The 13,538-nt window shown below is 37.1% G+C and overlaps 1 protein-coding gene across 2 annotated transcripts in view; it reads right to left on the bottom strand.

Moving 5' to 3' along the window:
• The window catches only part of FBXL5 (F-box and leucine rich repeat protein 5), a 47,472-nt gene that overhangs the window by 16,404 nt on the left and 17,530 nt on the right, over positions 1–13,538 (bottom strand). For both annotated transcript variants that reach the window (XM_045474495.1, XM_045474493.1), the window contains exons 5-9: positions 11,364–11,546; positions 9,265–9,390; positions 5,620–5,768; positions 4,916–4,998; positions 3,286–4,011 (exon numbers count right to left, since the gene is read on the bottom strand). In XM_045474495.1, the coding sequence (XP_045330451.1) occupies positions 3,286–4,011; positions 4,916–4,998; positions 5,620–5,768; positions 9,265–9,390; positions 11,364–11,546 (1,267 nt within the window). The remainder of the gene's footprint in view (positions 1–3,285; positions 4,012–4,915; positions 4,999–5,619; positions 5,769–9,264; positions 9,391–11,363; positions 11,547–13,538) is intronic.

The raw sequence follows: 13,538 nt of genomic DNA, 5'->3' as shown, positions 1-13,538 counted from the left end.
ACAGTTCAAATCCATGCTGTTCAAGGCTCTACTGTATCACAGGGCAAAAGAGAAAACACGTAATCAGTTTCCAAAGGCTCATATCAAAACTAATCAGGGGTGCCTTGATGGCTCAGTTGGTTGAGCTTCTGACTTTGGCTCAAGTCATGATCTCATGGGTTCGTGAGTTTGAGCCCCTGCATTGGGCTCTCTGCTGTCAGCAAGGAGCCACTTCCAATCCTCTGTCTCCCTCTCTCTGCACCTCCCCTGCTCATACCCTCTCTCAAAAATTAAAAAAATAAATAAAAAATAAAACATTAAAAAAAGGTAACAATTACTGCAGAACTGCTACTACTTAGTGAAAACCTACCATGCGTCACCTATTCATCTTATATAAGCCTCAGTTTAAGTGTTTTAGACAAAGCCAGTTATACAGGGGAAAAACAGTATCAAAAACAAACAAAAATCAAAAAACCAGTATCAAGTGAACCATGGTTCACTGGCATTTTCTCCAACACTTTGTGTAAGAGCATTTTTCACATGGCATTTTCTCCAACACTTTGTGTAAGAACACTTAATAACCTAACAGAGCTCCAAGTGGGTCCTATAAAACATGTAATAGAACCTAGGTGCTGAGAAGAGCTACCTCTCTGAGCTAACGAATGTCTCCCCTCCACCCTTCTTTGCTCTAAGAAGAAAGAGATCAATTTAATCTGCTAAAGACTTTATTGACAAAAAAAGAGAAAGTAAAATATGGAACTTCTCACACATGGTCTATCTAGAACTTAAGAAGGCAGTACAAGTAGGTCATGCTCAAAGATCAAAACCTCTAAACTCTGGCTACTCGATTCCAATACTACTCAACAGTGCTTTGCTTTTTGTAAAACTTTAAGGGGGTATAATGGCATTAAATTACTTCTACAGACATTCCACATTTTTCAAAATCCCCAATACAATACCATGACTCATTTTAAGTTAAAAAGAGAAAAGAAAATCCCAAATAATGAAAGAATAAGTGTAATGCTGCACCCCTTAAAGATTTTTAGCAGGCCAAATTCTAGTATCAATGCCAATAAATTAGCAGAGAATTATTTTCTTCCCAAAAACCTTTACGAAGATCCCTTTCAGCTAACTTTCCTGTAGATTTAAAATAGGATTTTATTTATAAAAGTTTTAACTACAAACGTTTTTATAAGTTATTAAACCATGTGGGGTATATCTGAAATAAATATACCTTTTTGAGAGTGCCTGAGTGGTTCAGTTGGTTACGTGTCCAACTTTGGCTCAGCTCATGACCTCACAGTTCATGAGTTCAAGCCCCACATCGGGCTCTCTGCTGTCAGCATGGAGCCTGCTTCAGATGCTCTGTCCCCGGCTTTCTCTGCCTCTCCCCCACTCAATCTCTCTCAAAATAAACAAATAAACTTTAAATATATATATTATATATATATATACACACACTGTATATACCTTTTTATAATGACCTAACTGCTTAAAGAACAAAGAGAGAATATAGAAGGCAACTCAAAAAATACTATTTTTCTGCTTTTCTACCTTCCATTTATATACCCTCAACCTACTTCTATAGACTTATATTCTACTAGTGCCCAATACATATCCTTCACTACAACCAAACTGGATACAAGTCTCCTGTAAACATTCCCTATTGAGTCCAACTTAATCTGCTAAAGATCATACTTAGGAGAAAAGAGGGAGTATTAGGCTTTACGTTAGATGAACTCATTGTTTAGTTTGTCTAGGACCCCATTATTAAAGAGCCCTAGGGGCGCCTGGGTGGCTCAGTCAGTTCAGCACCCAACTTCAGCTCAGGTCATGATCTCGCGGTCTGTGACTTCGAGCCCCGCATTGCACTCTGTGCTGACAGCTCAGAGCCTGGAACCTGCTTTCAGATTCTGTGCCTCCCTCTCTCTCTGCCCCTCCCCTGCTCATGCTCTGTCTCTCTCTGTCAAAAATAAACAAACATCAAGAAAAAATTTTTTTGAAGAGCCCTAATAAAATTCAAGTCTATTACAGAGTAAAAGAGAAACACATAGTCAATTTCTAAAAGTTCGTATCAAAGACAAAATAATTATTGCATATTATTAAGGCTGAGAAGAGCCATAACAGCAAAAGAACCTAACAGCAGCTCCAACAGTGTTCTACTACCGTGTGCTCAAGTCCTCCCCACTGTTTGCAATGGCACCTTTTCCCACTGCCACCTACCAAAATCCTTCATTTTTATTCAAGATTCAACTCAATGTCATCTCTTCATTTAAAAAAAATTTTTTTTTAAGTAGGCTCCATGCCCAACATGGGGCTTGAACTCACAACACTGCAATCAAGAGTCAGATGCTCTACTGGGCCATCCAGGTGACCCTCTTCATTATATTCTGTGATCATTTACTACAATTGAATGAGAGGTCTCTCTCTCTGTCTCTACTTTGATCCCCACAGAATCTTCGTTTGAAATGCCTTAAACAGTGGACACAAATAGGGGTGCCTGGGTGGCTCAGTCAATTAAGCATCTGACTCTTGATTTCAGCTCAGGTCTTTATCTCATGGTTTTGTGAGTTCAACCCCACACTGGGTTCTGTGCTGGCAGTGCGGAGGCCACCTGGGGTTCTCTCTCTCTCTCTCTCTCTCTCCTCTCTCTCTGCCCCTCCCCTAGTCACTCTGTCTCTCTCTCAAAATAAATAAACATAAAAAAAACTTTTTTTAAAGAGTAGACACAAGTAACACACAGCAACAGAATATGGTATACATTATCTTCTTCTTTGCTACAAGTCCTTGAGGGAAAACTATCTTATTCACCTTTACATCCACTAAGGCACCTTAGAAAATGTGTAGGCGTTTGCTAAGCACTGATTAAACTCTCAGTGGTCTTCCACGTGTCACAAAGAATTTAAATTGACTCAAATGAAACTTCGAGCTCAGGTTATATTGCTTCAATGCTCTGAAGTAGGACAGACTCCGGTGTACTCTTTTGCTTAAGTAAATCAGCTGAAAGTAATGACTTAGATTCCAATTTTTTTTAATGATTATTTATTTTTGAGAGAGAGAGACGGAACCAGCAGGGCAGGGGCAGAGTAAGAGGGAGACGCAGAAATCCTTAGCGGGCTCCAGACTCCGAGCTGCCAGCCAAGCCTGACAAGGGGCTCGAACTCCCAAGCAGTGAGTTCTTGATCTGAGCTGCAGTCAGACTCTTAACCAACTGAGCCACCCAGGAGCCCCTAGATTCCAACTTTTATCTCACATTTGAGAATGTGAACATGTCCACTTCCTAATATTCTGCAACAGGTCACTTACCTGAGACCATGATCTGTGATCTGATAACATCCGGACAGACTGAGAAACAGAAGTACACGTCCAGTCTCTTGGTCAGATTTTTCACTCCCAGAGTAAATTAAGTCTTTTCCTCTGAGCAGTCTAGTCCTTGATGCTTTTTTACACGATGCAGAAGACTCTGGGAGCGCTGACATAGTTCTCAGAGCTGTCCCTGTACAACAAAACGAATGACCGCAATATGCAAAGGCCGGGGAAGCGCCATGCTGCTGCCAACAGACACTAGTCCTTAGTCCCACAATATCGTGACTGTAACAGGCAGAGGAGGAACAACTAAAGTTGGATGCTGTTTCCATTACACAGAGACTTTCAACATTTCTGTGTCTCCATTCTACAGCATCTTCAATATCAGCCAAATCTTCAGCATCTAACATCCACACATACGGAGAAGGGAAATTTTCAGAAGAAACAGGCTTAGTCCAGGGGTGTTCGTTATCCATGTCTTCTCCGATGCCTTTGTTAGTTAAATCGTGCAAACAAGCATACTGCTTGGTGGACTGCATGGTAATGTCTTTATTCTTCCATGGAGTCGAAGTAATTTTGCTCGTAGAAGTTTTCAAAAGGCCACTCTGATGAGATGTCAGAATTCCAAGGGCTCTAGAAATCTTCTCTAGAGCCACATCTGTGATTTTTTCACATCCAGACAGGTCAAGATGCCGAAGACTTTGGCAGCAACCAAGCCAAGACCAACTATAATTAAGAAGTAACAAGACTATTAGTGGATATTGTTAAAATCTTCAAAAGTAGATGAAAACTAGAAGAAAGATTTAAAATCTAATATAATCAGTCACATATTTACTGAACATCTACTGTCAGGCACCATTTTACATGGTAGGATAGGAAAAGACAGTAAGAGTAATTAGGGACTAAGAGTACTGCTAACATAATAGAAGGGTAAGGAAAGGGTAGAAAGGTATGGAAGGGAGAGACTTCACTTATTTTTCTGAAAAGTAACCAGTGGAGGCAAGGCGGTACACACATCAAAGAAAGACAATAACTAGTAATTAGAGGAGGAAGATCCAGAAGAAACAAGCTCTAGCATCTGAGAGAGAACTAGCCATAGCCAGAGAAGGGTACACCTCTCCCTCTGAAACAGGCAGAGAGGTGCTGATACAAATGCTACAGTGGGAAAGAGAAGGGTGAGGCAGAATAAGAAGGGAAGTGATAGCACCTAAAGAAATAAAACCTGTGAAGACTACGGTTGACCAAAGTGTTACAGTTTCAGAGTATGAAGAATGTAAGCGGGAGCTTTGCCATATGGCACTGGGAGCCCAAATGAAACTAGAAACTTCTTAAAAACGTATAGTGCCAATCTACATGATGGTACAGCAAGGCTCAAAGGTCTAGACACAGTACAGGATTATAAAGACAAAAGGATGATGCAGATTCAAGTTTTGGATCAGCAGGAACCCATGGACAAAAGCAAAGAACTGGAGGGTGCTATCAAGTTGTAACCATACATGACTGAGATCTATCTGGATAGTAACAAATAATAGCACAATTAAACTGCAATTATAAAAATAAGAAACTACAGAACAATTCTACTAATTCATAAGTAGAAATCCTTATACTGAAATATTTAAAAATAACTCACCTGTCAAATGCAGAATCTGAAATGTCAGTCTGGGTAAGATCCAGATGCTCCAAGTTAGGACAAAGTTCTAAAATTTGCCTAACCTAATGGGGGGGGGGGGGGGGGGGGGGGGGGGGAAATCACTGTGAAAATCTGCAGACTTTTAGTTAGATTGAAAAAGACATAACTTTTAATAAATAATATAAGCCAGTAGTTCCCAAGCTTTTGTGCATGTAAAAATTATTTGGATACTGCACTACAAATATATATTCTGGGCTCAAACTCTCAAGAATCTGTTTTAGTAACCATAATACTAGACCCAGGAAATTTATATTTAAGGAATACCCAAGGATATTCTGATGCAGACTTTTAAACCAGTGATTTAATCTCACTTGCCCATTTTACCATGCCTTACATATAAAGAATCATATAAAACTGGGCTTTCTCACTTAGTATCTGTGAAACTGAATAAATTATTTAACCTCTCCTAGTCTTGGTTTCCTTCCTATAATGTGCACAGTTATCTACATATAAAGATACTATGAAAACTGACATGAAATAACATGAAAGTCAGCAGTGTATGCCTACCCATGGGAGAGCACTCTCCTGGGTAAAAGGGTGGTTTTTTCTTTTTCTCCCCTTAATTAAATTCAGAAATAAGTAAACCAAATGTAGATCACTGCTACTTTTTCTTAATACCCAAACAAGTGCCAATTTATACATACCATCTTGCTGGAAACTGCAGAGCTGTATGCTAATACTATAGTTTTTACTGAAGTACCAACATATGGTAGAACATCGTGAATTAAGCCGTGAAGTAAACGTTTTTCCATTTGTGCAATGCTGATAGCAATCGATTCTTCGGCAGACTCCTCTGTAAAATGAATTTAAAAATCTAAGTATTTGATACACTAGTGATAATTAGGCTGCTCAAGGAATTACCAACTTATTACATATGAAATTCTTTTTGCCATTCTTAAACTCCCTTATGTATGCAAAGCAAATTAAATGGACAAGGTCTCACTCGCCAGAACTTAATATTTAACAAGTCTGACATTAAAAAGAGACAAAAGGAAAAAAAAAAAAGGTTTACAATGAGAACGAAAGGAAGACTTTTTCTCATTTGCTTCAAAGTTGAAAGTGATTTCCATATCAAAGTTGGTACAGCAGAGAGAAAGAAAAAAATAACTCCAGTTTCAGGCACTTTAAAAAGTTTTGGGGGAAAAAAAAATTCTGACTATTTAAAAGCATAGAAGCTCTTCAAGAAAATATAGGATATCAAAAGAAAAATGATCCATAATAAAAAGTATCATTTGTTCTTTTAATAAAATAGAAGGGACAAAGAGTTAGAAGAAACTTAAAATAATCAAGTGAGCATGGGACGCCTGGGTGGCTCAGTCGGTTAATTTTGGCTCAGATCATGATCTCACCGTCGTGAGATCCAGCCCTATCTCTGGCTCCCACACTAGGCAATGAGCCTGCTTGGGATTCTCTTTCTCCCTCTCTCTCTGCCCCTCCCCTGCTTGCTTGCTTGCTCTCTCTCTCTCGCGCGCGCGCTCTCTCTCTCTCTCTCTCCCCCCGCCTCTCAAAAACAAATTTAAAACCATAAAAATTAAGTGAGCCTGGTCATAATGAATCAAGCAAAAGTAAAGTGCCTTAGAATTTTTTAAGAAGTTAAAATTAAGCACAGCATTTGGTTTTTGCTTAATAACTTTTTTTTTCAGTTTATTTATTTATTTTGACAGAAAGGAGGAGAAGGAATGAGAGGAGGCGCTGACAGCTCAGAGCCAAACGCAGGGTTCAACCCCACAACCCTGGGATCTCAACCTGAGCCAAAATGAAGAGTTCGGTGCTCAACTGACTGAGCCACCCAGGCACGCTCCGATGTTTGCTTAATCACTTCTGTAGAGCTTGGATACTTACAATGAAATGCAGGTCTATAACAACCAGCACAACAAAAACACTACAAATCCCAATTTGATGTAAGGGGGAAAACACACACTAACTACACTAAAAAGAATGAATACCTGTATCACCTTTCTCAGGATCCTATCATTCTTATGTTTCCCAAAGACCTAGCCTGAATGTCTCGAAACATTAAACAGTTTAACAGAGTAAGTTAAAGTCTCATTTCTTTTTTGAGAGAGAGAGAAACTGCGAGCACACAAACAGGGGAGAGGGAGAGAAAAGCTTAAGCAGGCTCCTTGCCCAGTGAGCAATGAGTCCCACTCGAGGCTCAATCCCATGACCCTGGGATCATGACCTGGGCCAAAATTAAGAGTCAGACGTTCAACTGAGCCCCCCCCCCCCCCCGCCCCAGGTGCTCCCAAATCTCATATTATTAAATTTTTTTTTAACATTTATTTATTTTTGGGAGACAGAGCATAATAATTCTCAACTTGTGACTAATGTTTACATATTTACCCTAAATTCCTTGTTTAGCCAGACATATATGTAAAGTACAGAGATAAGAATTACTTTTAGCAGGGTGCCTGGGTGGCTCAGTCAGTTAAGTGTCCAACTCTAGATTTCAGCTTGGGTCATGATCTCACGGTTCGTGAATTCCAGCCCTGCAACTAGCTCCACACTGGCAGTGTGAAGCCTGCTTGGGATTCGCTCCCTCCCTCTCTGCCCCTCCCCAGCTCTTTAAATAAATAAATGAAAACTTTAAAAAAAAAAAAAAAATGACTTTCAGCACACTCTATTTATTCTGGTATAATTTTATTCCCAAGTCAGTCTTTTGATTCTGTAGTCCTATCTAAATCTGTATTATTTACTGTGAAATCAAAAAAATAAATTAAACATCCTATGAAGAACAGTATCTTTCCGCAAGACTAGTAAAGACAACTAAACTTAAAAAGCACGAACATAAAGCACAGTGAGTAGTTTAATATGAGATACACCAAACAGCTGAACAAATATATTACCTTAAGGCTCAATCATTACAGCCTTAACCTTTCCCTTTCAGTATGAATGCTTATGGATAAGCATGGTCTTTGGCTATCAAGTGTGGACACAAATACACTAAATTTGGTAAAGACTTTTAAAACTCATGGGTTTTGCTCAAATTTTTCAGAGGACCTTAACTAATCACCCTATTTAAAATTGTAACTTCTTTCCTCTCTTTATGACACCCTTTCCTTTTTTCTTTCTCCACAGCACTAGATCCTATCCAATATGGCATATATATTTTGCCTGCATTTACTGTTTATCTCTCCTCTTCAAATTTTAAGCCCAAGGATTTTTTTTTCCCATTTTGTTCACTATTAACCTCATGTTCAAGAGGGTTCTCTTGTCACAAGGTAACCACATCACCAAATCTAACTGGCAAATATCTCTTCCTTACCTGGCACCCTCTAAATGTTCAAACCTGTAACACATAAACATTCAAAACTATGTAAAATGTGGCGACTTCACTTCAGACAAGTAAACTTGCTACTGAAATAATCTTTATATGCTTTTAGTCCTCACTTTCTATATGTTTAGTTTTTTTGCCAGACCAGCTTACTATTTTTTAAGTGAGCAATTTAGAATAAAAATTCCCTAATGTTTCAATTTTACGAAGTATTAGTGTCTTGTCCCTTTTTTTTTTTTTTTTTACTATTTCATCAAGTTTTAGCAATTATTTCCTAGAATAGTACCTAAGACAGTATTTATTATCTTCCTCCCCCATACTCCCAAATAGCATCTTTCTGCACCTCTATTATGCCATTTTTTACTAAATACCTTGAATTAAGGATTGCGTATTCCAAATTCTCTCCCATATGAGTTCTTTAACAGTAAGGATAACCTTAGTCACGCTTGAGTTCTCCCACAGTGCTTAAAAAGAATGGCTACCCTAGTTTTTACAATCCTTCGCCATTTACAGAGGATTTTCATGTATATATATTACTTCCTAATTCCACAAGAACCTTGTGAGGCAAGTGGTAGGACTATTTACAAATGAAGAAACAGGTTCAACAGCTTCACACTCCTTCCTCTAGACCACAGAGGACTCAATAAATACTGCTGAACTGGTCAAATGAAATGGTCCTAAAAATCACATTGTAAACTGCAAAGTGCAATAATGGATGTACGTTACTTCAAAAAGGAGAACAGTCTTTAATTTTTTTAAGTATCTAAATATAAAAAAACCTCTACGCACACTTAACAATTACTTTAAACAGAATAAACTTTAAATCTGCTTATTATTCTTTCAAATCTTACAAAGTAGTAGACTTAAAAACACGAGTTTCTTTAGAAAACATGTAAATGTTTCTTTAGAAAATGTGTAAACCTTAACACCTAGTAATCTGTAAATTCATAACTGCTGGATATAGTATCAATTGCCAGAGTCGCATGGACTAACGTGAACTCCCAACGTGGCTTACCAGACTCATCTACATCAGCGTCCTCATCCCACTCCTGAAAAGCACGACTTTCATCTTTTCTGTTTTTCACCCATTCCTCGTCAGGTTCGGTATCAAGTTCAGCTGCTGGACCACTATACCAGTCACCTACTCCACAAATAAGTAAGAAAACAAAATAAGATCACACTGGCTACCGCTGCCCAAAAAATCATCTATTTCCAATAAAAATCTCTGCACACAGAAAATACTTGAGTTCTAGGCAATGGGCCAGTTATTGTTAGAAATATTCAATCATGGTTAAAATATTACACGTAAATAGTACACAAAGGACCAATTTCAGACATACTAAAAAGAATTATGAAAAATAACCATCAATAATCTTACATGCAATTTTAGAAATCATCGAAAAGAACTTAACCTTTTTCCCCTACTGTGACTTCACACTGGCACCAGTACCCTCCAAATGATGACAGCTAATAAAAGCAAGCACAGACTTTCTGCTCAGTAGTGAATAGTCGACAGTTCAGCAACAGGTAGGAACATAAAGTCGAAGGGGAAAGATTAAGGGAAAGCTAAACCATAAATTTAAAGACCCTGGAGAATACACTGCGATTAAATTGTATGATTGTGAAGTGAGAGACAATGCAGAATTAACTTACTGAACTTTTAACATTATATCTAAAGTATGGTTTCTCAATCTCAACACTATTGACATTCTGCACTTGGTAATCTTTGTTGTGCACTGGAGAGAATTTAGCAGAAACCCTGGCCTCTACTCACTGGAGGCCAGTATAATCTCCCAAAATAAAAACAAACAAAAATGTTTCCATAGACATTTCAAAATGTCCCCTGGAAGGTGGTAAAATAAATTCTGATTGAGAACCATTGGAAACAAACACCATAAATAAATAAACAAACATTTTTATTGAAACTTTTTGTTTAAACATATTAAAAAAAAAAAAAGCATATTTAAGATCTGATGAACACCACAGAAGTCTTGCACAGCATTTTCACATTTGATCTTTATATCAAATAGTACCTAATTATCTTTTAATTCAAATTAGTTAACAGTTAAAAATATAACTAAACAAAAAGCATTAAATATATCCATATTTGCCTTGACTTTTCACTTAATATTTCATTTTCCTACAACTAATAGAAAAAATTATTCCACATCAAAATATTAATTCTAATCATTTGTCTACACAATACTTCAAATAGCTTTGCTCAAAAAATAAATATCTAACAACAGCTATTTTAAACATGCTATATATTAATAAAAAAATAAAACTTTTTAAATTCAATTTGTAACTTAATTATAAGAGAAACACATATTTCCACGTCCAAGTCATAAATTATAGAAAACAAAAAACTTTTACATAAATTTGAGGTTAACAGGGTCACTTAGATGAAACTGTTTTAATTCAATGACAGAAAAATGTATGCCATATTACTTGCATTTACTCCACGACTGCATTAAATGCTCATGAAAAGGAAATTTTCTTTAATTGTTCACACGTCAAAGTAACTTACCGCAGTGAATTAAATATGAAATTGTGATTTGTAGAATGAGGCATTACCAATCACAACAAAAACATGCTAAAGACAAAAACAGATTCAGTTACTCTGAGCCACTGCCAAGGCAGCCATAATGGTGCCTCATCTTTAAATTTTATGGAATTTATTCTATTATTTTTAAAATACTAAATCTATTTAAAGCTGTTCTGACAATGCATTAATTTCATTTTTAACTCTGAACACACTCAAAAGTAGGAGAAAGCAGCATTTAAAAAGTAGCATAACGAATAATCATGAACTCATCACCTATCTTCAACAATTATCAACATTTTACCAATTATTTAGCAACCTCTCCCCTGTTTTTTCCTAATTATTTTAGAAGAAATTGCACGCATCACATAAATCACTCACGGATACTTCAGCACCGCTAGTTTTTCAAAAGTAGTATACAAAGAACACGTGATCTAACTACAAAATCTACTTTTTGGTCAACCTCTCAGAATTTCCCTTCCTGACCTTGCTTATTAACATCTATGAATAATCACTTGAAAAAAATGGATTGAAATTATTTGTTAAACAAGCTAAAAGTCACATTTACCTACCTCTAGCCCAATGAACAGGGTAAAGATGTTTCCAAAGCGATCCAGTTTTTGCGAGCTGAGACCATTTAGTGCTTACTTGACTGCATCGACATAATTCTTGAGGATTAAGATAACTGAAAATTGACAGCATTACCTCAGGAGGAAGATGGGTTATACCTGTGGATTGCTCTGACACTTCCGCTTCTGAAATAAAAAAGAAAAACTTGAACATTAAAGGCTGTAAGGGCAAACGCAGTAAGAAGTTACAATCACATTTCTATAAATAAAGTTCAGTGCCTAAAGTCCACTCCTTCCTGCTTGCAAGATGTGAAAAGGAAATAACATGGATTAGTGGTAACATGGGGATGTTCAACTTGTTAAGAACCCGTAGGGTTAAACTATCATGGCCCAAATCATACTTCATCAGTGGGAGCTACAATCATGAACACAGAATTGACTTCCTCTTACAAAGGCATCACAGAAAAAACAATACTCCCTTTGTAGCATAAGAAGCATCATTTGAAAAAGGAACCCAGCAGGTTTTACAGCTTTCAGTGTAGAGTCAGCCAGATGATGAGCTCTCCAAGGCATTTTTAATGACACACACAAATCTCACAACACGTTCCACTCATCTATTAGGATTATGTCAGTATTTTCCTTGTGTTCCCTCTCTGATTTTCACATTTGATACAAGATGCCTGTGAAATCTAACTTCTATAACCATGGCTAACCTACTGTTTGTGAGCCAGATGAGAAAACGTAAACATTTCTAATGCTGGTATACATTTATCAGGAATCTTTTGTCAGCAACTATTATAAAAAATAGTCACTGAATGTCCAATTTCCCATAAAGAATTACTTCAGTAATTTTTTTAAAAATGCAAATGAGGCGCTACAATAAAGAAAACAGAATACAGAATACAAAAGATTCATCATTAAAGGATTACAAAGAATTTGAGGTACTTTGTACATCTGATTTGCCCTCAAAAAGCAACTTAAATACAGAAATGCTATGATCAAATTATTTTACCCTAACCCTTTTCAAATGGCAAATATTTAATCATAATACAGCTATAATTTGCTTTGAAGGAGTGGGAAAATTAAACGTAATAAGTGTGATGCTTTTAAACCCCATGTTGTAATTACAATTAAACTAGACACAACAGGTCTTGGCTTGGTGTCTAAGGCCCAAGCTGCATTTCAAAGTGCAGCACCCAAGTTTTATGGGTTTAATTATAGGTTCACCTATAAAAACATTTTTGTTTCAACATGCATCTCACCTACTTTGTTAAATAAAGAGAAAAGGACCAATTTCAAAGAATTTTAAGCAATTTTAAAAGGAATGTCATTGCTATTGCCCATGTAGAAACAGAAGAAATTTTTACTAGCCTGAGGATGCCAATTTTCCTCAATGAGGTTTTAAAAGGCAAAGCTATCAAAGATCTTTAAGAAAAATGAGGAAATAGTCTATGAATAAAAAAGGCAAACATATTTTACTTGCATTTGTCATTTGTTTTCTCAAAGTAACTGTACACAGAAAAACAATACCTCTCATTCTCACGCCTGTTTGTATTACTGGATATACATTAAGACAGTGACACATGGAAAAGGATGGAAATAAAACTATAAGCACAACTGATTTTAAAATCTGATGGAGGGGCCCTGAGTGGTTCAGTCAGTTAATTGTCCAATGCTTCATTTTGGCTCAGATCATGATCTCACTCATGAGATCGAGCCCCATATCAGGCCCCACGCTGTCAGCCTGAGATTCTCTCTCTCTCCCTCCACCCCTCCCACATGCACACTCTCTCTCTCAAAAATAAACCTTAAAAAAAAAATTTTTTTTTTTAAATGATGACAAAAACAAGGAAGGATAAAATCAGCCACTATGGTCAATGGAGCTCAGAAAGTTGGATGATACTGCAAAAGTGCTCTGTATATGGTAGCTTTCAATAATTTTGATTGGCCAAAATAATAATTACTACTACTACTACATGAGTTCCTTTAAGAAATACTATATTATATTGCTTGTGGCCCAAATATATGGGATTTTTTTTTTAATTTTTATTTATTTTTCAGAGAAAGAGGGCCAGAGCACGAGCAGGGGAGGGGCAGAGAGAGAGGGAGACACAGAATCCCAAGCAGACTCCAGGCTCTGAGCTGTCAACAGAGCCCGATGCGGGGCTCAAACCCACA

The sequence above is a fragment of the Leopardus geoffroyi genome, chromosome B1 (assembly GCF_018350155.1).
Source record: "Leopardus geoffroyi isolate Oge1 chromosome B1, O.geoffroyi_Oge1_pat1.0, whole genome shotgun sequence".
Lineage (NCBI taxonomy): Eukaryota > Metazoa > Chordata > Mammalia > Carnivora > Felidae > Leopardus > Leopardus geoffroyi.
Note: the sequence above shows the minus strand (reverse complement) of the source record. Positions and strands in the feature narration are given on the sequence as shown.